This window comes from Hipposideros armiger, unplaced genomic scaffold (genome assembly GCF_001890085.2).
Source record: "Hipposideros armiger isolate ML-2016 unplaced genomic scaffold, ASM189008v1 scaffold_999, whole genome shotgun sequence".
NCBI classification, from domain to species: domain Eukaryota; kingdom Metazoa; phylum Chordata; class Mammalia; order Chiroptera; family Hipposideridae; genus Hipposideros; species Hipposideros armiger.
Window position 1 is genome coordinate 1 of NW_017732349.1, and position 23,198 is coordinate 23,198.

At 48.7% G+C, this 23,198-nt stretch overlaps 1 protein-coding gene across 6 annotated transcripts in view; it reads left to right on the forward strand.

Moving 5' to 3' along the window:
* The first annotated feature begins 931 nt into the window (after window positions 1-931).
* Window positions 932-23,198, forward strand: part of TCEA3 (transcription elongation factor A3) — a 30,970-nt gene continuing 8,703 nt past the window's right edge. For 3 of the 6 annotated variants that reach the window (XM_019631440.1, XM_019631444.1, XM_019631442.1), the window contains exons 1-8: window positions 932-1,161; window positions 5,819-5,953; window positions 6,684-6,789; window positions 7,266-7,410; window positions 9,644-9,706; window positions 19,108-19,271; window positions 19,438-19,494; window positions 22,955-23,109. In XM_019631440.1, coding sequence (XP_019486985.1) covers window positions 1,093-1,161; window positions 5,819-5,953; window positions 6,684-6,789; window positions 7,266-7,410; window positions 9,644-9,706; window positions 19,108-19,271; window positions 19,438-19,494; window positions 22,955-23,109 — 894 coding nt within the window. In that variant the 5' untranslated portion in view covers window positions 932-1,092. The remainder of the gene's footprint in view (window positions 1,162-5,818; window positions 5,954-6,683; window positions 6,790-7,265; window positions 7,411-9,643; window positions 9,707-19,107; window positions 19,272-19,437; window positions 19,495-22,954; window positions 23,110-23,198) is intronic. The other 3 variants (XM_019631445.1, XM_019631446.1, XM_019631441.1) reach the window with 2 other exon arrangements.

A 23,198-nucleotide genomic window follows, 5' to 3' on the forward strand; every position in this document is an offset into this window, starting at 1 on the left:
TTTCCCAATTTCTTGACAAGATACTTTGTTAATTTTTGCTGAAGCAGAAGTTTCTTTCATTTCTCTGGGCCTGGGTCCCCACACTAGGTCTTGGTCTGACGAGCTGAGACAGAGAGCAGAAGAGCCGAATGAGAGTAGGGAATCCGTACTCACCCAAATAGGAGGTGTGGACTAGCCTACTGATGTCTGTGAGGTCAGCAATGGAAGCGAGAAATCCCCTGCGGGTGTCTCCCTGGCAGGTCCGGGAAGGAGACCACAGCGTGGATCGAGCTGAGGGAGGGAGACGAGGGTAAGGGCGATCCAGCACTTTCCTGAACTTCCCCTCCCGGGTTTCCGCACCAAAATGAAAGGTTTGCTGAGGATGGAGGGTGCGAGAGACACCAATATTCAAGGGAGCAAGTTTATTAACCTGCCGGGCTGAATCCACAAGTGGCGTCAGCCCCGACCAAGGGAAGGGTCTAGTTTTTACAGGGCGGAGTAAGTAACCGGTGGCAACGGCTGGGAGCAACTGGCTGGGGGTGTTCGGAGAATTTCTACTTGTGCCAAGCAGCATATGGACGGTGTATTTCCCGCTGGGTTTCGCGCCAAGCAGGATGCGGGGTGTGCGCCCCTTACTGCATGGCTGAGCTGGCCTTCAGGGCGAACAGTACCTTTCTCCGACGACGGCCTCCGCGCTCGCCCGAGAGCCCTGCTCGCCAAATCTCCCTTCAGCCCCGGGTCCCCCGGGAAGGGCTCGAGGAGAAGGTTCTTCTCTCGCAGCCTCGTCCAGCTCCGGAGGCCCGACCCACAGGCGCCGGCGATCTTTGCCGGGGCAATCTTCGCCCCGGCGAGTCCTTGAAGTCTATATTTAGTGCACACCACCCCTTCCCCCACGTCAGAGGCAGGCCGACCGGGGGTGGGGGGAGGGGGGACTGCGGGGGTGGGGGGAGAGCCCCGCCCCCGCCAGGCGTGCGTGTGTGTGGGTATGGGTGTGGGTGTGTTGTGTGTTTGCGGCCCGCGCGGGTTGCACGCTCCCAGCTTCTGCGCCTGGTCCCCTAGGCCCGCCTGCTGCCGCCCCTGAGCCCCTCGCCCCGCCGGGCGTTGCGGGCCAACATGGGCCAGGAAGAGGAGCTGCTGAGGATCGCCAAAAAGCTGGAGAAGATGGTGGCCAAGAAGAACACGGTGAGGCTGCAGAGTTTGGGCCACAGCCCCCGCCCCCGGGAGGCGCGGCGCGGGCGAGCCCTGGAGTCCCGGGGACGCGTGCTGGCGCGGCGCGCGGGAGGCGCGGGCTGAACTCACGACCCAAGGGAGGTGCGGCTAGTGCAGGACTCAGCGCCCCTTGGGGACTGCTGGGCACCCCGGAGTGGACGTGTGCATGGCTCGGGACGCCCGGGGAATCTTGCGGGCCCCGAAGACGAGACTTATGCTCGTTCCTCTGGACGCGTAGGGTTCAGGGGCCCCGGGGTAGCTTGTGTAGGACCAGGGAAAGCGAGTGAAGGGACCAGGACCTGGAAAATGACTTTTGGAGTCCCGGGACGCACGACATGTGCAAAGCCAGGGGAGTGGAGTCGACTGAGGGGTGGGGGGGACAAAATCCTAGTGGCTCCAGAAGGAGCAAAGAAACTTGGGCGGATGAGGGGTGCTGAACCGCGTCTACCCAGCACCTGGGAGTGGATTTGGGAGAGAGAAGTGAAAGACTGTGGTTCCGCGACTCCACACCTTGGGGCGCCAGGAGCGGTTCTGTTTGCAGTTTTCCCTTTATTTGGCCGCAGGGTGGAGCCCGCGCTGGCGGGGGCCCGAACAGGTGCCGGGCAGCCGCAGCCCTCGCAGCCCGCGGGGCGGGGCGGGGGGACCGGCTGATGGCCTGGGCTTTGTGGACAGACAAACCCGGAGGTTGAGGAGAATCAGTGCTGGCGTCACCAATCTGCGGGTCCAGGAGCCCGGAGCGCAGGTCGACTTGAAGTTAATGTTTGATCCTTCGCGTGATCTTTGCCTCATGCTGGTGCCTCAGGGTTTCCTGGCCAGAGCAAACTTGGCTTTGGGTCAGAGAAGATCCTGGGCACACCTGGGAAGGGAAAAGCAGAGAGGTTAGAAGGCGTGACCCCCCCATCTCGCTGTGTCCCAGGGCCGTCCTCCTTCTCCACCATCCGTAGCCTTTTCCTGGAGCAGGACTTGTTTCCAGGGCGTTTTGTGACCCAAGGAGTTTGGGAAAGGGGTAGACCCCAAGAGAGGTTTTAGAGCAGGGAAGAGCCGCTAGAGCAGAGGGGCGGCAGGAAGCTATAGGGTAGACAGGAGCAGAAATGAGTTGGTGTTGATATAAAGGCCAGCGTCCCAGTCTCTCCATCTGTAAGAAGGAGATGAAATACCTACCTCCTGGGAAGGAGTTTCAATGGGTTTTTGTCTCTACTGGTGATGGTGAGAGTGAAAGAGATGTAAAACTCCTTAGTGGGACTTGGAATGGTGCTGGCTAAGAGTTAGAGAACGAGACTTGCTTTTGCACAGCCAGATGAAACACAGAAACCTGCAGAAAGCTGCTGCCAGCTTCTCACCCTTACATCCCACCCCTAGCCCCCTTTCCCAGATCCTCCAAAATCAGTGAAACTGAGTCTCAAGTCATGGGGGGCACTTTCCGAAATGAGGGCGGCAGAGCCCAACCCTGAGTTAAATTCCACTGGCAAGTGGACGGGTTATCCCAGCCCTGCCCCTTGCTGACCCAGGTTTGGGCTGGGAGATTCTGGACCTCTGGATGAGGGTCGGGGGTGGCGGGGGGAAGCTTAGGAGACCTGGGAAAGGCAGCTTGGCTGGGCATAGAGCTCTGGCTGAGAAGGGAGGAACTTGCCCTGGCATCCCCTCATTCCTTTTATGGCCACAAGCCTACCACTCTACTTCCCCTCTTTGGGCCTCTATTTCCTCTTCCATGAAATGGGAAGAGGAAATGGTGTCCCTTGGGAATGGATTCCTGTGGAAGTATTCAGAGCTCTCTCCAGGAAAGATGTGCATCTGGCCACAGGGTCCCTGTAGCACAGAGCCAGTCTGCAGCCACGTCTGCGCCTGGGCTCTTGGCAGCCTCTGGGTGGGCACAGATGTCTGGGCATGTGTTCGAGAAAGGTGGGGCCTCCTCTAGGAGTGGAAGTGGGCCTGTCCAGTGGTGGCTAGGGAGAGGACACACTTCCTGCAATAAGACAGATCCTCCACGTTGCAGCTCAAGCCTGGCTGGGGTTTACTGCCGGTTACTGAAGTCCCAGCAACTTAAGGCTTCTGTCAGGCATTGTAAGCATGCACCCACTGAAACAGCTTCAAACATAAAAACACTAAGTCACAACTACACATAAACATAATTACACAAAACAAATATCACTACACACACACACACACACACACACACACACACACACACAGCCCATACAGCCACACATAACAATAACTAAACAAGCAACTATGAACATAATTGCATAACATGACAGATACACTGACCATTATTTACAGAAAGATACACAAAGACAACTTTCCACATTGTCTTTATATAGACAATAAGCTATACCTAGACATGCAAAACTACAGACTTAACAGTTACACTTACACATTCAGATGTTATAACACAGGCATCATTCCACAAAGATAAACACATTGTGCTTTGGGCTGCACACCCACAACTCTACACCTGGACCAGGGACACTGCTGGCTGCATATCTCATACGTGTGTGCAGACAGACACATCTAGTAATACTTGCACAAGGCTATAATCAGGGCTCGTGGCTGTTTTCCAACATGACCTAGTTATCAGTGTGACATACAGAGACACACGCTCAGTGGTGAGATGGAATTGGCTTAACACTGGTGGTTGAACTTTCAGGAACTTTGAAGCTGGTTGTTAAATACTGCCATTATTGTAAAAATTAAATCATAAGCTTACAATTAAATAAGTTATATTTTAAAAAGGTAATAATACTCCAAAGTCATCACTTCCTAATTCTTTTACTACATTTTACTGTCATCTATAGTCTAGAGATTATTTAATTCTATTATATCAATATGGTGAAAATACTATATAATGGTGTGCTCTTCCCCAATACCTCCTTCAGTTCAGTGACAGCATGTGGGTAGCTTGAAATTGGTCATGGGAAGAGTATTTACACTAGAAATTGGCAAACACTACAAATCAGGGTTTCCCCCCCCCGCCCCGGCCTCGAAAACTGGTGGTTAAACTTTGACCAACATACCACTGCGCTTACCTATGTTGGATATTCCATGACAGTACAAGTCTAGACAGATCTAAGTCCATACCTACATAGTTGTGTAGTGGTTAGAACCTGAAAGACCTGAGTTTGAATCCCAGCTCTGTTCCCTGTAATGCTGTGCAAATGATTTAACCTCTTTGTTTCTTGCTCCTCTGTGAAAATGGGATCATCTGTAAAAATGAGGATAGTAATAGCAGCTACCTCATAGGGTCATTGTATGAGTTAAACAAGATAATGCATGTAAAATACTTAGAAGAGTGTCCAGCACATAGTTAAGCCTTGAATCTTCCATGCAGAGTTATATGCCCACAAATTCACATACACACACAACCCACAGGTCACACCTCTGAAAACATACTGTGAACCCAAGCTCTAAGGGAGGCTGAGGACTGGCAGTACTAGAGATGTGGTCCAGGAAGCCTGGCAGAGGCCTCCAGGATACAGTCAGCTGATACTCAGGGAACTGAACTCAGGACAGGAGGCCGGGCCTGGCTTCTAGGAAGCGGGTGGGAGGAAGGAGAAGGCTGAAATGGGTCAGGGGCTGTTCACGGCTTGGCAACCAGCAAATTTTCAAATGAGTGTCTCCTTTCTTCTGCTCCCGGTCTCCCCACCTGCTTTCTGCTTTCTGCTGGATTTGTTCGCTCAAGGAGCCCTGGGATGTGGGCTGAGCCCTGAGGTCCCAGCGATTAAAACTGCCCTCTTTACCTGGGAGGAATGAAAGTATATTTCCACACAAAGATGTGCACATGAATGTTCCTAGCAGCTTTATTTGCAGTAGCCCCTACCTGAAAACTACCCAAAAGTCCATCAACAGGTGGAATGGATAAACAAATTGTAGTAAATACATACAATGGAAAATGACTCAGCAGTAAAAAGGAGTTATTGATGTACACGGCAACGTGGATGAATCTCAAAATAATTATGCTGAGTGAAAGAAGCCAGATAAAGGGGAGCCCATTACGGTACTCTTGATATAAAAATCCTTAAAATGCAAACCCATCTATCGTGATAGACTAGTGGTGTCCTATGCCTGAGGTTGGTGCAAGGAGAGATGGATTACAAAGGAGAACTAGGAAGCTTTTGGGGGTGATGGTTATGTTCTTATCTTGATTGAGTTGATTGTTACAAAGGAGTATACATGTCAAAACTCATCAAATTGTAGCCTACAATATGTCCAGTTTATTATATGTCAACTATACCTCAATGAAATTAGTTTTTAAAACAAGCCACAGTCCTCACCCTGCAGAAACTCACAGGTGGAAAGCGAGGAGAGGAGGATACAGACACAAAAGCAATAACAAGTAAGCCTTGCAGTAATTAATTATAGAGGAAGAGATGGGGGACTGGGGAGAGCATACCCAGTAGAAAGAACAGCAGAACCAACAGCTAGAGGGCAGGGTGAGTGGTTAGGGCTGGCCCCTGGCTCAAGGGCTCGAACACAGCTAGATGATGGGAGATGAAGTCGGAGAGATGGTCTGGGGCAGAATTTTTTCTTTCTCTCTCCTTTCTGTCCCTTGCCTGTCCCTCAACCATTTGTCTACCTGTATCCTGTAGCTGGAACGGTCTCCTCCTTACCTCCTGCTTCCCTCTTTCCTACCAAGACCACACAATGGTCAGAGAGGGGCCTGAGGCAGAACCCACCGGCCTCAGTCCTCACCTTGTGGCATCCACAGGAAGGGGCCCTCGACCTTCTGAAGAAGCTGAACAGCTGTCAGATGTCCATCCAGCTACTCCAGGTGGGGTGGGGTGGGAAACCTTGGGGGGCAGTGCTTGGGTGGGAGAGATTTTCTGGGGGGAAAGACCCTGGGGAGGGAGACTTCCCAGGGTGGGGTCTGGGAGGAATTTCTGAGGGATGGGTTGGGGAGAGAAGAGATGTTGAGGTGCTCTGAGGGTGGAGACTGAGGCATTTAGATGGGATAAGGGACCTTCCAAGCACAGGGAGCCCTCTGGGTCTGGAAGAAAGACTCATGTGCTTTCCTTGAATACCCCAGTTTCCAAGGTCCTGGGCCTACGGGATCCAAGAGGCCAGTGATCCAGGGAGAGGGGAAAGTCCCCCATTTTTCGATCCTCCCTGTGTTGCCCACGTAGCCCCCAAACATTACCAGAAGCTCTTGGCCTTGCGAAAAATTAATAGCCAGAGCTGTGTCTTAAGCTGAAACTTGAGCTTGAAGACACCAGGGGCTGGGGAATGGGGAGGGGTTCTGATCATCAGCTAGACCCACCATCACCACCACCTCCGCTTTTCACCAAAGCCACAGCTATCCCTTAGTGCAGGGGACTGGGCGGCAGGTCAGGCCCTCAGTTTTAGGATCAGAGCTGTTATCTCAGCCACAGGTCAGGGCTGGGGCTCTGGAGAAGTTGAGGCTGAGGCAAGGAGGTGGTTGAGCTGGGGCAGGTCTTGCCATTTAGGGCAGCCAGGCCTGTGTGTCCCTTCCCGGACCAGTCCTGAACCCTCTCACTTTGCAGACAACCAGGATTGGAGTTGCCGTTAATGGGGTCCGCAAACACTCCTCAGACAAGGAGGTGGTGTCCTTGGCCAAAGTCCTCATCAAAAACTGGAAGCAGCTGCTGGGTGAGAGGGGGCACGGTCGACTGTTTCTTGGCCATGGTTTTCTCCCAGCACCTGGGACAGGTCTGTGCCTGGCTCCTAACAGGCACACAGTGCGTGCTTATTGAATGACTTAATAAATGACAGATGGCCTGTAGTGGAGAGTCAGTGTTTGTCTACTCAAGTGTGAGATTTGTAGATATGTAAGTTTTCATGTACATGTACCTATGTATGTATTTCTTTTTGCTTGTGTGTTTGTACTTACCCATATATACACATTTGTATGAATATGTGCATAGGTGTGTGTGCAAATGTCTTTCTGTCCCCGTGTGTGAGTGTGGTTTTGTATACATGTGCATATCGTATATGCATCTGTGTATAAATGGGGGTGTGTGTGGCTGTCCCTATCCTTGCCCTTTGATCCTTCCTCCCCAAAGTCCATGCTGGGTTTGCCTGAGACAGAGCTGAGTTGAGCAGCACTGCCACCCTTTTGTTTTCAGACTCCCCTGGATCCTCCAAAGGAGATAAAGGAGAGGAAAGAAAAAAAGCAAAGAAGAAAGAAAAAGGACTTGACTGTTCCAATTGCAAGCCAGAGGCAGGCCCTTCTCCACCAAGAAAGAAACGAGGGGAAGAGCCCAAAGACAGGTTTTGTTTTTTTTTCCTGGGAAGGAGAGATGGGGGCTGACACTTGTCATGTTGTCTGCCTGCAGTCCTGTTTATATATAACTTCACTTCATCCTCACAACCCAGGAAGCGGTTATTGTTATTATCTCCTATAGGGTCCCCTCTGGAGCTCAACCAGACGGACTCACAAGACCCAAATAAGCCGTCCCTAGCACTGGCTTCAGCTAGAAGGATGCAGGGACAGAAAGTGCTGTGTGCCAACAGGACAGTCTCAGGCCTTTCTCATCAGCAAGCGTTCTCATAGGGGACCACACAGCATCCAGAGCTATTCCCTGTCCCCCTCCCCGCCCCAGGTAACAGCCCAGGTGCAGGAAAATGAGACCACAATAGGTGGGAACTCCCTGACTTAGAAGCCCATGTCCCAAATCTTATAACAGTCCTATAGACAAAGTTTCCAGGATCCTAGCAAGGGCATTGACCAGTTACAAGAATCCCTGTACTCAGGGAAGCCCAAAAGCTGTGGTCTTCCACTAATGATTTATAGTTCATTCATAGCCCCTTGACGTAATTTACCCATCAGTGCTCATTTGCACTATATGCAGTGTTGCCTAGTAATGCAGCTGACATTGAACCTTTGTCAGGGTTGCAGGAAAATGGTGCTAGGAACTTACTCGCCCACAGAGAAGGAAAAGTGCCGTGTTGGCTCTTGATTCAAACTTCCCATTTAGCGATGAGGAAGCTGAAGGTTGGGGAGCAGGGGCTTTCCTAGGATCCCACAACCGTTATGTGACAGAGTGGGCTTCCAATGTTGTCTGTCAGAACCCCAGACCTCTTCTGAGAAGAATAAAACAGTTGTTTGTCTCAACTTCATACCCATTCCCCTTTCCCCGCATCAGCCAGGGTGCCCCAAGTGGCATGACTTTCATAGAGGGCCCCAAAACCTTATCCATCACGGTCGATAAAAGCCTTCGTGGATGTGTAAGTAAGTCCTACCTATTCCCTCTGTGACAAGACAGATCACTTAATTCTTTGGGGTGGGGGAGGGGTCCTACATTGTTCACCTAATAGGTAAGGGATGGTACTAAATAATACTAGATCATATGGACAATATCATCCATGATGTATCAACATTTTTAATGTGTATACCTTTCACCCGGTGAAAATCCACTGCAAGGAATTCATTTTAAGGAATTAATCAGATTAAACTTAAAGGTGATGGATTCTGCGTGTAACATTTTCAGCTGGCGTTTCTGAAACATTTGTTCCTCTGAATGCTTTTTAAGCAAATGTTTATTATAATTTTATACAATAAGCATTCTGTGGGAAACGCTTTAGGAAATGACGCTGTAAGAGGAGTGATTCTTTACCAGGAGAGAGGCTTTCACCACACTACTCCCATTTGGGGTTGTAAACATAACTGTGGGGCAGAGAGAATGCTGCACGCTACTATCCCTGCAATGCACAGAATAGCCCCACACATTGAAGAACCATTTATATTGTGTTCAAAATGCCAGTCGGGCTGCCATGGAGAAGCACTGTAGAATAGAAGAATATTTAATGACATGGGAAAATGTTCACTGAGTATTAAGAGAAGCTGTGTACTTTCTTATTATGATCCCATTTTTCTAAAAATTAAAAAAGTGCATTTTATGTGTATGGATAGGAGAAAAGATGAGAAGGATATACACTGGGGTGATGGGTAATGGTGATTATTTCTGAGAGATAGGATTGAGAGGTTTTTTTTTTCTCTTTTCTTCTTTCTCTGCAAATTTCTTTCTAATTTTTCCAGTAATAATATATATTTAAAATAAGAAAAAAAATGAAGCTATTTTTTAAAAACCAAAAACATATGTGTGGTTATAATTAAGAAGAGCTTCATATTCTATTCCACCTCATCCTCCAGGTGGTCTGGGAGACAGTGGGCAAGGCAGCTTTAGGGTCAGCCCTAATGACCCTGTGGTCCAGACTCATCTGGCTCCCCACCTTCACCCCAGCTTTAACACAGGGGAGGCAGCAGAGAGGGAGAATGGCATGCACCATTGTGTTGCCTCATTTGATGGAGGGTAGGTGAGAGTGACCAGCCAGCATTGGCTGGAACTTCCTCTCCCAGGCAGCTGTGGTCCAGGTGTGTTCTGCCATCTTCAGCCCAGCAGGCCTGGCTCCAGGATGCTTTCTCCCCAGTCTCTGATCTGTCTAGATCAGTACTTATGTGAACCCTACAAGACAGTCTCATCTCCAATTTCTCTTCTTTCAGGAGAGATTCTGTGGACTCCAAGTCTTCAGCTACTTCCTCTCCAAAAAGTCCATCGATGGAAAGGTAAGGGAAGCCACGGACTTCCCCCCAGAGGTCCTGTTCAGCATGTGTCCCTTTTTCTACTTTAATGGAGGAGGCCCGAGGCGGGGGAAGGAGGGAAACTTCATACGGTATGTTGCCTCTGAATTCTAGGACCCACACAGTAAGACTGAGGGGGCCCCTGAATCAGACCTGTGGCTCCTTCACTTGGGTGGCTCACCCATCACTGTTGCCCCATCACTGTCTGGGGAACATTCTCAAGGGTCAAACTGAACCCAGTGAGGACAGGTGTCTTATGAGTCTGTATCTGGAGTGGAATCTCTGGTTCTGGACTGAAATGGTTAGGGTATCTATCCCATAGTAGCATAAATCATCAAGTCATTCATTCATCATCAAATATTTATTGAGGGCTTACTATATGCCAGGAACTGTTCTAGGTGCACAAAACCAAAAATCTCTGCAGCCATGAGGCCTATATGCTAATGGGGAGGGGGGAGGGGAGGGGATAGCAATACATATAAGTAAATTATACAGAGGATTAGAAGGTGACAAGTGCTATGGAAAACAGTAGAGCAGAGTCAGGGGTATTGGGAAATAAATGGTCATCTGGGTGGTCAGAAGAGCACTCATCAAGGAGGTGACCTTTGAGCAAAAGTTTGAAAGAGATGAGGGAATTAGCCATGCAGACCTTGGGGTCATTCCAAACCAAGGAGCTAGGGGGTGGCCTGTGGGGCTGGAGCGAATACGTGAGGGAGGAGTTGGAATTGAAACAGGGGCCATTGGAGGGTATTAAGTGCAAGAATTACATGACCGAATTTATCAGGAACCCTCCGGCCGCTGTGCCCAGAATAGATATATTGGGGCAGCAGGCCAGCCAGGAGGCTCTTAGATAATTCAGGCAACATATGATGGTGTCCCGGGTGGCAGCAGCGGAGGTGGGGATAAGTGGTGGGTTCCAGATATATTTTGAAGGGAGAGCTGACAGGATTTTCTAACAGATTGAACGTGGGGTATGAGAGAAAAAGAAGAGTCAAGGTAACTCCAAGACTTTCCACTCAAGCATGTGCAAGAATGGGGTTTCCCTTAATTGGTAGGGGGAAGACTGTGTAAATCAGGCTACGGCAGGAGAGCCTGAGTTTGGGTTTTGACATTTTGGATTTGAGGGGTGTACTCATCATTCAGGTGAAGAAATGAAATAAGCAGTTTGGTTATACCAGGCTGAGATTTAGGAAGAAAGTCTGGGCCAGAAATATAAATTTCAGAGTCATTAGTGGGTAGCTAGCATTTGAAGCTGGATGAGATCACTAAGGAGAGATTGTGGATAAAGGAGTGAGTGTGAATTGTGGTCCAGGAGGGAGGTCAGAGGTCAGTGCAGGGGAGGCAAGACCAGAGGAGAGCAGGACAGGCCAGGAAGTGGCTTAGAGGTGGATCAAGGCAAATTATTAGGGTTCAAGGAGCCATATTGCATGCTGGGGCAACCAGGTGGGAGAGTAAGGGTGCTGGCTTGTAGGCGAGTATGGGTGGGAGCTGCACAGCTGTCTTAGGTTTAATATACCAGGAAGACTGCCACTGGAAAGAAAAGAAGAGACAAAAATTAGGTTGTTTAATGCTTAATGAAGATTTAAAAAGGCCTGAGATGTTGATGGGGCTACTGTATTGTCCAATTTCAACATGGCAGCTAAGTGCCAGCTCCAACTGATGAGTGGAGGCTCTCAGAGTGCTGCTTGCAGAGGGTGCATCCTGCCTCAGAAGAAAAGAGTTCTGTGATCAATTAGCAATGTCTGCCATGCATGAGGCCTAGGAATGGAGGGCTCAGCGTCATCCTGGTTCTAGACCAGTGGTTCTCAACAGAGGGTCATTTAGAAATTTGTGGAGGCATTTTTGGTTATCACTGTGACTTGGGGGGTATCTTAGCTTAGGATGCTATAACAAAATATCATGGACTGCATGGCTTAAATAACAGACATTTATTTCTCACAGTTCTGAAGGCGGGGAAGTCGAAGATCAGGGTGCCAGCCAATTCTTATAAGGACAATAATCCCATCATGGGGCCCCACCCTCATCTAAACCTAATTACCTCTGAAAGTCTTCATCTTCAAATACTATCACATTGGTGGTTAGGGCTTCAACGTGTGGATTTGGAGGGAGACACAAATATTCAGTCTGTGACAGGAGTAGGGGAGGAGCACTACTGCATTTAGTAGGCAAGGGTCAGAGACGCTAAATGTCCTGGAATGTGAAGGGCAGCCCTGCATAAAGGATGGACCTATCCCCAAATGAAACACTGACCACTAATCCAGTTCTGGGTTTGGAGCTATAATATAAACATTCAACATTTGTGGAAGGATTTATACCCCTAGGCTCCTCTCCTGACTTCGCCTATGGCCTTGAAGTCTCCTGGCTCCCTCTCGTAGTGCATTCTTTTTCTGAAGGTCAGTCAAGCAGACTGTTTGTCCTTCCAGCAGTTGTGCCATTTCCTGCTGGTTTAGTATTGGGGGTGGGCAACCGAAAGGGACAGAAGCAAGTCTTGTAAATCTACTTTATCCACTACCCAGGCTGTTTCCTGCACTCTCTGCCTCTCTATCTCATCTTTCCCATTAATTAATTAATTAATTCATTCATTCATTCGATAAACACATTTGTTGAGCACCTCCTTGCAAACAACATCCTCCAGGGGTCAAAGGCATGTGCACACACTGGGTGAATAGTGGACACCATGGCAAAATGGAAAGTACCTGCCCGTCTGTAGAGGGCACCCACTACCTAGCCCCAGCTGCTTATTGCTTTATGGAAATGCGGGCCCACTGTACCATGTCTTCTAGCTTTTTAAGGAAAACCGAACATCTAGATTTTCATACGAAACTCCCAATGTTAAACATTGGCAACATAATTCATATTTTTCTAAGACACAGTGGGGCAATCAAAATCTATTTGTAGCCCTCCAGTTTGCAACCTCTAAGGCCAGGCAAAGGTTTAAATTCATGATCTCTGCTTTCATACAGCTAATTACGTTGGTGTAGAAGCAGACACCAAAATACTGGTTTTCGAAGATATAACACACAATGGGAACATAGGAAGAATGTCTCATTATGACTTGAGAAGTCAAAGGAGACTTCATGGAAGAGAGAGTATTTGTGCTGAGAATTGACAGATGAATAGGAGTTTTCCTGGTAGACAAGCCAAGAGAGGGCATCCCAGACAGAGGGAATGAATGGCACATGCAAAGGTGTGGCAGTGTGAATGAGCATGGTGCCCTGGGAACTGGAGCTGGAGTGCAAGGGAGCAGATTACGAAGGACACCGCTGTATTAGAGAAGAAGGTTGCACTTTTTTTTTTTTTGGCCTTTTTAAAGAAGATTGCACTTTAGCAGCTGTCCTAGGGCCCCGACTGTGGGAATTGGTTGATTTGTTTTCACCTAGCAGTTACGCGTGCTTGGCGGTGCAGTAATTTAAATGTCCTCGAGGTGGCGCGCAGGAGCAGCAAGCCGGGCCTCCCGGTGCTTGTGCTCTGACTTGGACTGGGAGGATTTTCTAAGCGTTTAGTGGTATCAGGCTGGTGCTGGTGCTGGCACATCCGGGGAGAACAAGGGAGCTGTGATCAATCCAACTCCCCACCTCCACCCTGGCCAGTGATACCCTCTCTGCAATTTGACCCAGTCCCCAGTTTTATGCATTGAAGGCAAAATGAGCGTGGCTGCCCGAAATGCCACCTAGAAACGAATGGCAGCCAGCCAGCTCCTAGCCAAGAGGTGGGACCTGGGCTGAGAGTGCCCTGCCAGGAAGGTGGGGAAAAAAATGCAACAAGCAGTTTAGCCTCGCCCGGGTAAGGAGACTCTGGAAAACTCTGACTTTTAGAGACACGGTGAGATGTGTTGAAAAGAATTTGAAAGGCAGGCAGATGTAGGTTTGTAGTCTGACTCTGCCATTTGCTAGGTGGATGACCTTGGAGAAGTCAGTTCTCTGAGCCTCAGTCTACTGATCTGTAAGATGGGGATAATGATGACCCCCCCTTTCAATGTTATCGTGAGGATCAAATGAGGTAATGAAATGCTTAGCACTGTTCCCAGCCCCTGTAAGTGCTCAACATGTGCACAATGCTTAGTGATAATACTCTCAATTAATGTATGGTAATCTGTGTAAATTGCCTAATACTTCCTTACTAGAATTCTTTTAGGTGCTTTAATCGTCTCAAAACTCTGTGGGTACTATTGTTATCCCCATTGTACATGTGAGAAAACTGAGGCACTTAGAGGTGAAGGTATTTGCCCAAGGTCACATAACTTGAACCTTGAACCTGGGAGTTTGGCTCTGGAGCTTGGGTTCTTAATAAATACATCACTTCCGTGTAGGCATTCCCTAAATGACAATTATTGGTATTATTGTTGTTTGCTATTATGCCTTCATCCAAGCAGCATCCTCAGGCTTTCCAGTGGTTCCCCACTGCTGAGTCCTAGACATTGAGGATGTGGTGATGGGGCACACAGGCCAGTGAGAGGCAGCATCTGGAAGAATCTGGGGCCCCATCACAGTCGTAGAGATGGGTTGGCCCAGGTCGTAGTCAACAAACACTGCTTCAGAGAGAGATTCTTCTTCTATAAAGCCCAGGGAGTGGGGCCACTGGCCTTAAAAAGAGGATCTGTCCCCCACGTAACTCAGCTGTGTCTAGGACCCCTGGATGTATCTTTCAACTCTTTGTAACCAGCTCCCTCAACTTATCCTGTATTCATTCATCAACAGAGATTCATCAAGTACTTACCTAGAGCACTATCACAGGTGCTAGAAGACTGGTGAACCAGCCAATAGAGTCGCTCTACTGTGGAACCTGTAATCTGGAGATGGAGGCAGACAATGTTTATAAACACATAAACAAGTTAATTATAGACTTGGATTAAGTGCTATGAATGCAAGAAATTAGGTCATGTGCTACTGGGGTGGTCAGGGAAGGCCTCCCTGAGGATGTGATATTTGAGCCGAGGCCTGACTGGTGGAAAGAACCAGTCATAGGAAAATCTGGAGGAGGCAGAGCCTTCCAGGAGGAGAGGCCAACTGTGCAAAGGCACTGTGGTGGGAGGACAGGTGTGTTAAGGAACAAAAAGCAGCAGGGCAGTGGGGGCTTCGGTGAACAGTGAGTGGAGCATGGCATGAGATGTGGTGAGAGGGGAGGTAGGGGCCAGATGTGGAGGGGCTGGGAAGCCACAGTGGGGAGTTTGACTTTATGCTGAAAATAACTGGAAGCTGTAGAGGGTCAGAAGCTGGGAAGCAATGGGATTAGCTCCCACCCCCGCCACGCTGGTGTGTGGCAAATAGACTGGGGGTGGGGGTAGGGGGGAGCAAGCGGATGCTGGGAGACCGGATTCAGAGCTTTATATGATTGTGCAGGTTAGAGCCCAGCGGCTGGGACCAAGGGTTGGGTGCAGGGAGACTCGTTTTGGTGGCAGGCAGCCTCTAGACGAGTTTATACTCTTCCCAGCCGCCCCTCACCCACACCTTTCTCTCCTGCTGAAATCTGACTCCAGGGGAGAGCTGGTTGTATCACAGCACCTCCATCCCAGTGCCCCGCTGCCAGGTCACCCAGTTGTCAGGCAGGGTTGGGTAGAGTCCAGGGTAAGTTAGTCTAGAACAGTAAGGTTCAGATGGCAGTAAAAATAAATAAATAAATAAATAAATAAATACATGCAAGCAAGCTAGGGAGCTCTTTGGACAAAAGTTTTGGAAATTCAAAATGTAAACTTGATACGAGCAGAGCCTTCTTCCCCCCTCCCCGCCCCCCAGCCCACTCCACTCTTATGGCAGTATTGAGATACCTTTGAGGAACCTCAAAGCTCCAGAGCACACAAAAATCCAAGGATATCTGTGGTGACAAAAGGGATCCAAGGTAGGCCAAACATCAAGGATTGGGGACGAGAAGTTCGCCAGCAGGATCCACGCTGAAGCGTGCTCAGCCGGATGTTGGATGGGATTCTCTGGCAGCCCCAGATTTTTTTTTTTAATTGGGGAATTGGGGGAGGGGAACAGTGTTGGGGAATTGGGGAGGGGGATCAGCCAAGTTGTTGTTCTTCAATCTTAGTTGGAAAGGGCGCCAGTCGCTGTCTGGCTGCCCATCGGCAGCTCGTGGCATCAACCGCAGATTTTTAACACTGGGAAGCCTGGGCTACTCAGTCAACCTCACTCTCAGACACAACACCCTGGGCTTGACTTTTCAGAAGCCCAACATCATCTTCCTGAGCAGAAGAAGTGCATCTATAGCTCCAGAGCTGCCTGATGCAGCTGCCCCTGCTGTGAGGTATACACTCCACGAAGTACCCAGGTGACAATGTGAATGGCGCCCCCTGGAGGTAGGAAACGCAGCTGCCTTTTGGGACCTTCCACAAGGGTTCAGTGTGGTAAGACCCTGGAGTGGAGGAGGGGACCCTGATTTCTCTAACTCTGATGAGTCAGTTTTTCCTAGGAGGCATGAGGAAACCTGTCTGAGCCATCAGCACAGAATTGCCACTCATAATTGTCAAATGTTAAATAAAAAAAAAACGTGTTTCTCATTATAAAAGTAGATATATTCTTCATAGAAGATTAAGAAAATATGTATAAGCAAAAGACATGACGCATTTTTGCAACGAAAAACAGAAAAAATACGTCATGACTTTTCCGACAACCCAATAGGATTTTTTTATTGTGGTAAAATATATATAACATAAAATTTATCCATTTTAACCACTTTTAAGTGTACAGTTCAGTGGTAGTAAGTACATTCACGTTATTATTATTATTATTATTATTTAAGATTTTATTGGAGAATTGGGGTAGGGGAACAGCGCTGGGGAATCGGGGAAGGAGAACAGACAAGTTGCTGTCCTTTTTTTCTACAGTCTAGTTGTGGAGGATGTCGTTTCACTGGCCCATGTTGGTATTGTGATCATTGTGCTCTTCCCGGGTCAGGCAGATGGGTCGCCGGCCACTGGACAGCCGCTCACAGCAGCTCTTGGCAGCTCACGCCAGCTGCCAGCCACTCATGGTAGCTTTACGGCAGCCCACTGCAGCCCCACTGCAGCCCCACTGCAGCCTATGCCGTCGCCAGCGACTCACGGCAGCCCAGCTCCAGGTCCAGCTGTTGTTCACCATCTTAGCTGCAGAGGGCAGTGTCACTGGCCCTCATGTGTGATCCGAACTGGGGCCCTGCAGCTCAGAGCTGGCGTCCCAAGCCAGCTCTTAACCAATGCGCCACTCGGCCCGCCCTACATTCACATTATTATTATACAACCATCACCACTATCTATCTCCAGAACCCCTCCATCTTCCCAAACTGAAACTCTGTATCTATTAAACACTAACTTTCGGTTTCCTCTCCCTCAGCTCCTGGCAACCACTATTCGACTTTCTCTATGACCCTGACTACTGTAGGTGTCTCATACAAGCCGAATCATACAACATTTGCCCTTTTGTATCTGGCTTATTTCACTTATCATAATGTCTTCTAAGTTCATCTATGTTGTAGCATGTTTCAGAATTTTACTCCCTTTTATGGCTGAATAATATTCCATTATATGTATCTACCGCATTTTGTTTATCCAGTCATCTATCAGTGGACACTTGGGTTGCTTCCACCTTTTGCTGGCAGCTCCTTGAGAACAGAAAGACAGGAAACCTATCTGAGCCATCAGCACAGAGTTGCCACTCATAATTGTCAAATGTTAAATAAAAAAAATGTGTTTCTCATTATAAAAGTAGATATATTCTTCATAGAAGATTAAGAAAATATGTAGGGCCGGCTGAGTGGCGCGATGGTTAAGAACTGGCTTGGGATGCCAGAGGGCCCTGGTTCGGATCCCACATATGAGGGCCAGTGACACTGTCTTCCACAGCTAAGATGCTGAACAACAGCTCAACCTGGAGCTGGGCTGCCGTGAGTCACTGGCGATGGTGTAGGCTGCAGCCCCTGTGGCAGTGGGTTGCCTTGGGCTACCGTGTGTAGCCAGCAGCCACCGCAGCCACAGTGAGCGGCTGGCCAGAAGCCGGCGACTGATCTGCCTCGCCCGGGAAGAGCGCAGTGATGGTGCCAACTTGGGCCAGTGAAGCACCATCCTCCACAACTAGACTGAAGAACAAAACGACAGCAACTTGTCTGTTCCCCTTCCCCCAATTCCCCAGCGCTGTTCCCATCCCCCCAATTCCCCAATAAAAATCTTTGAAAAAAAAATCTCCTATAATCCCATCTCAGATAGATAATTGCTAGTAATATGGTGTTATGGTCTGAATGTTTGTGACTCCCCTCCCCAAATTCATATGTTGAAGCCCCAACTCCCAATGTGTATTTGGCGGTAGGGCCTTTTTGGAGGTAATTAAGGTTAAGTGAGGTCATAAGTGTGCGGGGCCCTGATCCAATAGGAGTAGGGTCTTTATAAGAAGAGACAGCTGACAGCTCACTTGTTCTCTACGTGAGAATACAGTGAGAAGGTGGTCATCTCAGGCCAGGAAGGAGAAGTCTCACCAGAAATCAAACTGACCAGCACCTTGAACTGTGAGAAATAAATTTCTGTTGTTTAAGCAACCCAATCTTGTATTTTATGATGGCAACCCAGGTAGACCAAGACACACGATTATCCCTCCAGTCATCTGTGCTTATATATACATCTATGTTTTTCTGTTTGTTTGTCTTTTTAAAGTCAAAACCAAAATGGGATCGTTCATTGGCAGTGAGTGTATCATAGGAATTAAGAGCATAAGCATTGGAATCAGACAGACCTGAGTTCAAATCTCAGCGGTGTAACTCTAGGTTTGTTTCCTCATTTGCAAATGGGAATGATAACAGTATTTACCTCCTAGGACTGCTGTGAAGATTAAATTAGAAAGTGCTTGGCACAGTTGCTGGCACGTGGTAAAAGCCAGCCCTCTTAAATGGTGGGACATTCAGTATTCGCTCAACTGTCAGCTTCTTGAGGGAGGGATGTTTTCTGACTTGTCTGCCTTATCCCTTGTTCTTAGCACAGTAGTACCTGGAGACTACGTGGCCTGATAAACATTTATTGAATGAGTGAATAAATGGTTCAATGAGAGCATAAAGAGAGCGCAGCCAGCACAGTGCCCGATGGATCAGAGTCGAGTCTTTAGCGTTGTTACACTGCTCTGTAACCAGTAGGATACAGTGGTTGGTTAAGAGCGTGGATACCGGACTTCAACTGCCTGGGTTTTAACTCTGGTTCTACTGGTTTCCAGATGTGTGACCTGAGTCAAATTATTTAAAATGCATCTTTAAATACATCTCTCTCTAAAATGCGCTTTAAAAGACAGTGCTAAAATGGAGATAGGAATACCAACCTCCTGGGGTTGTTAAGAGGATTAAAGGAGATCGTCTCTAAAAACATCTAGAATGTTGCTCAATATATGCTTTATTTGCTTAATGTCAACATGTCGATTACTGATTGTCATTCTCAGATCAAACAGCAGCAAATCGAAAGTGGAGACCCCCAAAACACCCGGCAGCCCCTCAAGCCCCACCTTTGTCCCCTCCGTCTGCCTCCTGGAGCCCTGCTATCTCACAGGGGACTCTGTCCGGGACAAGTGTGTGGAGATGCTGTCAGCGGCCTTGAAGACAGATGGTGAGAGGGCCTGGGCCAGGGAGGGAAGGGCTTCCCAAGGGCAAATGAGATGTGGTCTTTCTCAGTGCCATGGGAGTAGTACAGGATGCTATAGGCCCTGGTACAAGCAGGCTTCACTGCCAAGGTCATGTCTGGCTGATGCCTGTGTTTCCCAAATTTTTTTTAGATGAGTACAAGGACTATGGAGTTAACTGTGACAAGATGGCATCAGAAATTGAAGATCATATCCTTGAGCTGTACCGGGACTGTGGTGCCTGGACTGTCCAGCCGCAGGTCCCCCAAGTGCAGGGGACCCAGGACAGTGAACAGGGAGGCAAAGACCTCCAGGGACAGCTTCTGCTCTGCCCTAGAATCCGAGTTCTTAATTCTAGCTAACGCTTATTAAATCTTGCACCTGTCGGCCTCATGTAGGCTGTTTATGAGCAGCACCTTACCTCATTCAATGTTGAAAACAATCCACGAGGTAGTTTCCCCTCATTAATCCCATTTTACAGGTAAAGTAACTCAGGCTCAGAGAGGTTAAGTCACTTGCCAAAGCTCACACAGCAAATAGTAATGGCATAGTTGGATTTGAACCCAGAAAGTGTGATGCCAGAACCTGATGGCTCAACTGCTGTGCCAGAATAGGCTGTGTCATAATGTGCCTAGGTTGTGACGTCAAGTAGTCAAGTAGATAGAGAGGACAGCATATCTCATGTTCAGCCTTTTCCCATCTTCCAGTCTCTGAAGATAACAGCTCCCATTTTTTTACTACCCAATATGTACCAGGCATTGTAATGGGCGGTCGACTTTTCCTACCTGTGTTAGTTCTCACAACAATCTCTGTAAGGCAAGGGCTGTTGTTTCCACTTCACAGATGAGGAAACTGAGGCTTAGGAACTACTGGGTGTCAGAGCTGGACTGAAAACCTTGGTCTTTGGATTCCATGTCCTGAGCTATTTATATGCCCCGCTCTCCCACTATCTGAAAGGGGCCTTGTGTAGACAGAGGAGGTGACCACGTGTGTGATATGGGCCCATTGCACAAAATATTTTTGTCTTGGGAGAAAAAAATCCTCAGCACTGTGTTTCCCCCCTGCAGTGAATGCTAGAATTTCTTTTACTGGAAACAAAGCTTTGCATGTCAAAGAGGCATGGAGAGAGGGGGTCAGAGTGTCACACTGAGGTGTGAGTGACCCTTTTGAGCCTCTTTGGCTCTACTTAGGGAGCTCAACTGGGGTTGGAGAGTGGCAGGAGCCAATCTGCAGACAATAAATTTACCTGCTTCCATCGCCTGCAGAGGCCCACCCTAATATCCTCCAGTATATTTTCTGGGATTTTCTCTCCACCATCATTTAATTATTAACCAGCATATCTTGAGCTATCCAGCACCTCACCAAGTACATTTTCACAACTTCTAATTAATTCAGAACAGAGAGCATGAGATTCATCTTAGTTTTCTCTGGAACACTCATCCCTCCAAGCTGGTCCCTTCCACCTTCAAGCCCAGTTTGAAACAAAGGTGAATGATCCAGTACTTTTTTATATCTATATATAAAGATTTTATTAGGGAATTGGGGAAGGGGAACAGCCAAGTTGTTGTCCTTCAATTTTAGTTGTGGAGGGTGCAGCTAGCTCAGCTCCAAGTCCAGTCGCCATCCAGCCGCCCATCGGCAGCTCGTGGCTGCTCAGCCCAGGGTGCTATGTTCAATTTTAGTTGTGGGTGGGCATAGCCCACCATCCCATGTGGGAGTCAAACTGGCAAACTTGTTGTTAGGAGCACGTGCTCTCACCAGCTGAGCTACCCTGACACCTGTTGGCAGCTCAGCTACAGCTCAGCTTGGGTGCAGTTCACTGGCCCATGTGGGAATTGAACTGACGACCCTGTTGCTCAGAGTTCATGCTGTTAATCAACTGAACCACTCGGCTGGCCCCGATCCAGTACTTTTTCCCCCTCCTGGCCTTTCCTCTTCGTTTTCATCCTACACTGCGTGTCCTTCTTCTGAAGGAGAGAAAGTCAGAGCTGCATCAACCTTTTAGCTCTTTGTTCTCAGATGGCAGGAGGCCAGGGGGAGGATAAGTTTGGGGGCTTGAATGCTCTGTGTTCTAAAAAAGCTCAGTTTCCTTTGGAGTGACATGGCAGCTTGGGAGGTTGGGGGGTGGGGGTGGGGTGGCTAGCATGTGCTCCTCTGAATGGTCAGTGACCCCCAGCTCTGTGTTCCACCTCTCGTCCTCCCCTGTGATCTCAGGAAATGGAGACAGAGTCGGGAGGAGGCTGATGGAAGTATTGCCAGCCCTCCTGTCCCCACAGAGATCAAGCAGACATACACCTTCAGGAACCCCAAACACAGATTTTTAAACAAATGTGTTGCCTTTCAAATGCATATTATGGCATATTTCTTTTTACATTTGTATTGCACAAACAACATTAAAACCACAGTAACACAAATAAAATAAATAATGCTACCTTCCCTCCCACCACTTCTAGCAAGTCAGCTATTTCCATTTTTCCACATTCCCCACAGTCTCTTTCTCGCATATATGGCTTCCCCCAGCAAAGGCTTCGTCTTCCTGATTCTGCTTGGCTTAGGAGACCAAGAAAATGTGGCTGTGTTCCCTGAGCTCCTCTAGGGATGCAGAAGGGAGGAGGGGGTGGGAGGCCTGTCTGGGATGCAGCATCTGGACAGAGAACTCACTGTGGTCCGTGGCCAGGGGTGACTTCCTGCTGGGTGAGTGGAGAGCGCATTACCGTTAGTGGAGGGGTCTGGCTTCCAGCCCTGTCTCTGCCGGGAATTTGCCCTGTGACCTTGAGCAAAGGCCCGCACCCTTTCTAAGCCTCAGCTTCCTCATCTATTAATGAGAAACATAAGTCTGATCAGCAATTCCCAAAGTAGGTGCCAGGGGATGGTAATAAGTATTACTAGAGAAAAGGGGGTATTACCAGAGAATTGGGAGCACCAGATTAAACAAAACTCAGCGATTTCTTTCTTTCTTTTTATTATTGGGGAACAGTTTTTCCAGGACCCACCAGCTCCAAATCCAGTAGTTTTAATCTAGTTGTGGAGGGCGCAGCTCAGTGGCCCATGTCAGGATCAAACCGGCAACCTTGGTGTTTTGAGCACTGCGCTCTGACCAACTGAGCTAACTTGTCGCCCCCACGATTTCTTTATTACAATACTTTTTAGTGCCTTAAACATGTGGCTTCTTATCTTAGGTTTTCCTCTGCTAGCTGGACTCACAACCTCCAGGTAGCTAAAGGTGATTCTTCATCAGTACCATCTTAACAGACTCTAAATGTTGAGTACTTGATATGTCCCAGACACCACACTAGTGCATCATGCAGCTTAGCTCACTGAATCCTCATAACAGCCCTATATTTTATAAATAAGGAAACTGAGGCACAAAGGGGTCATGTGACTCGCCTGAGGTCACACAAGAGGCTCTGACAAACCCGGGGTCTATGACACCACAGTGCTTGCTGTGACCTGATCTCACCTTGGAGGCTGTTTTCTGTCCCTGATACATGCCTGACCCCAAATATGCAAGTGAGATCCATGCTTAGGGAGTCAGAAGTCACAAAAGTTCCCGACCCCTGTCCAAGTCCAAGGACAGGAAGAGATGGCCCTGGGGCTCTTTGGGCCTCAGGGTGAGATTCCCCATCCTGTGCCCCTCCACGAGTTGCTGGCTGGCCCTTGACTGTGTCACATATCTACCAGGAGCTCAAGAGCACAGACATCAAGTACCGGAACCGCGTGCGCAGCCGCCTCAGCAACCTCAAGGACCCCAAGAACCCTGGCCTGCGGCAGAAAGTGCTCAGTGGGACCATCTCCACCGGGGTCATTGCCAAGATGACAGCAGAGGTGAGGGCGAGGTCTGGGACCTCTGTATGGTGGGCTGGGAGGCAGTGGCTTGTGCCTCCATGAAGACGAGCCAGGGGCTCTTGCAGCCA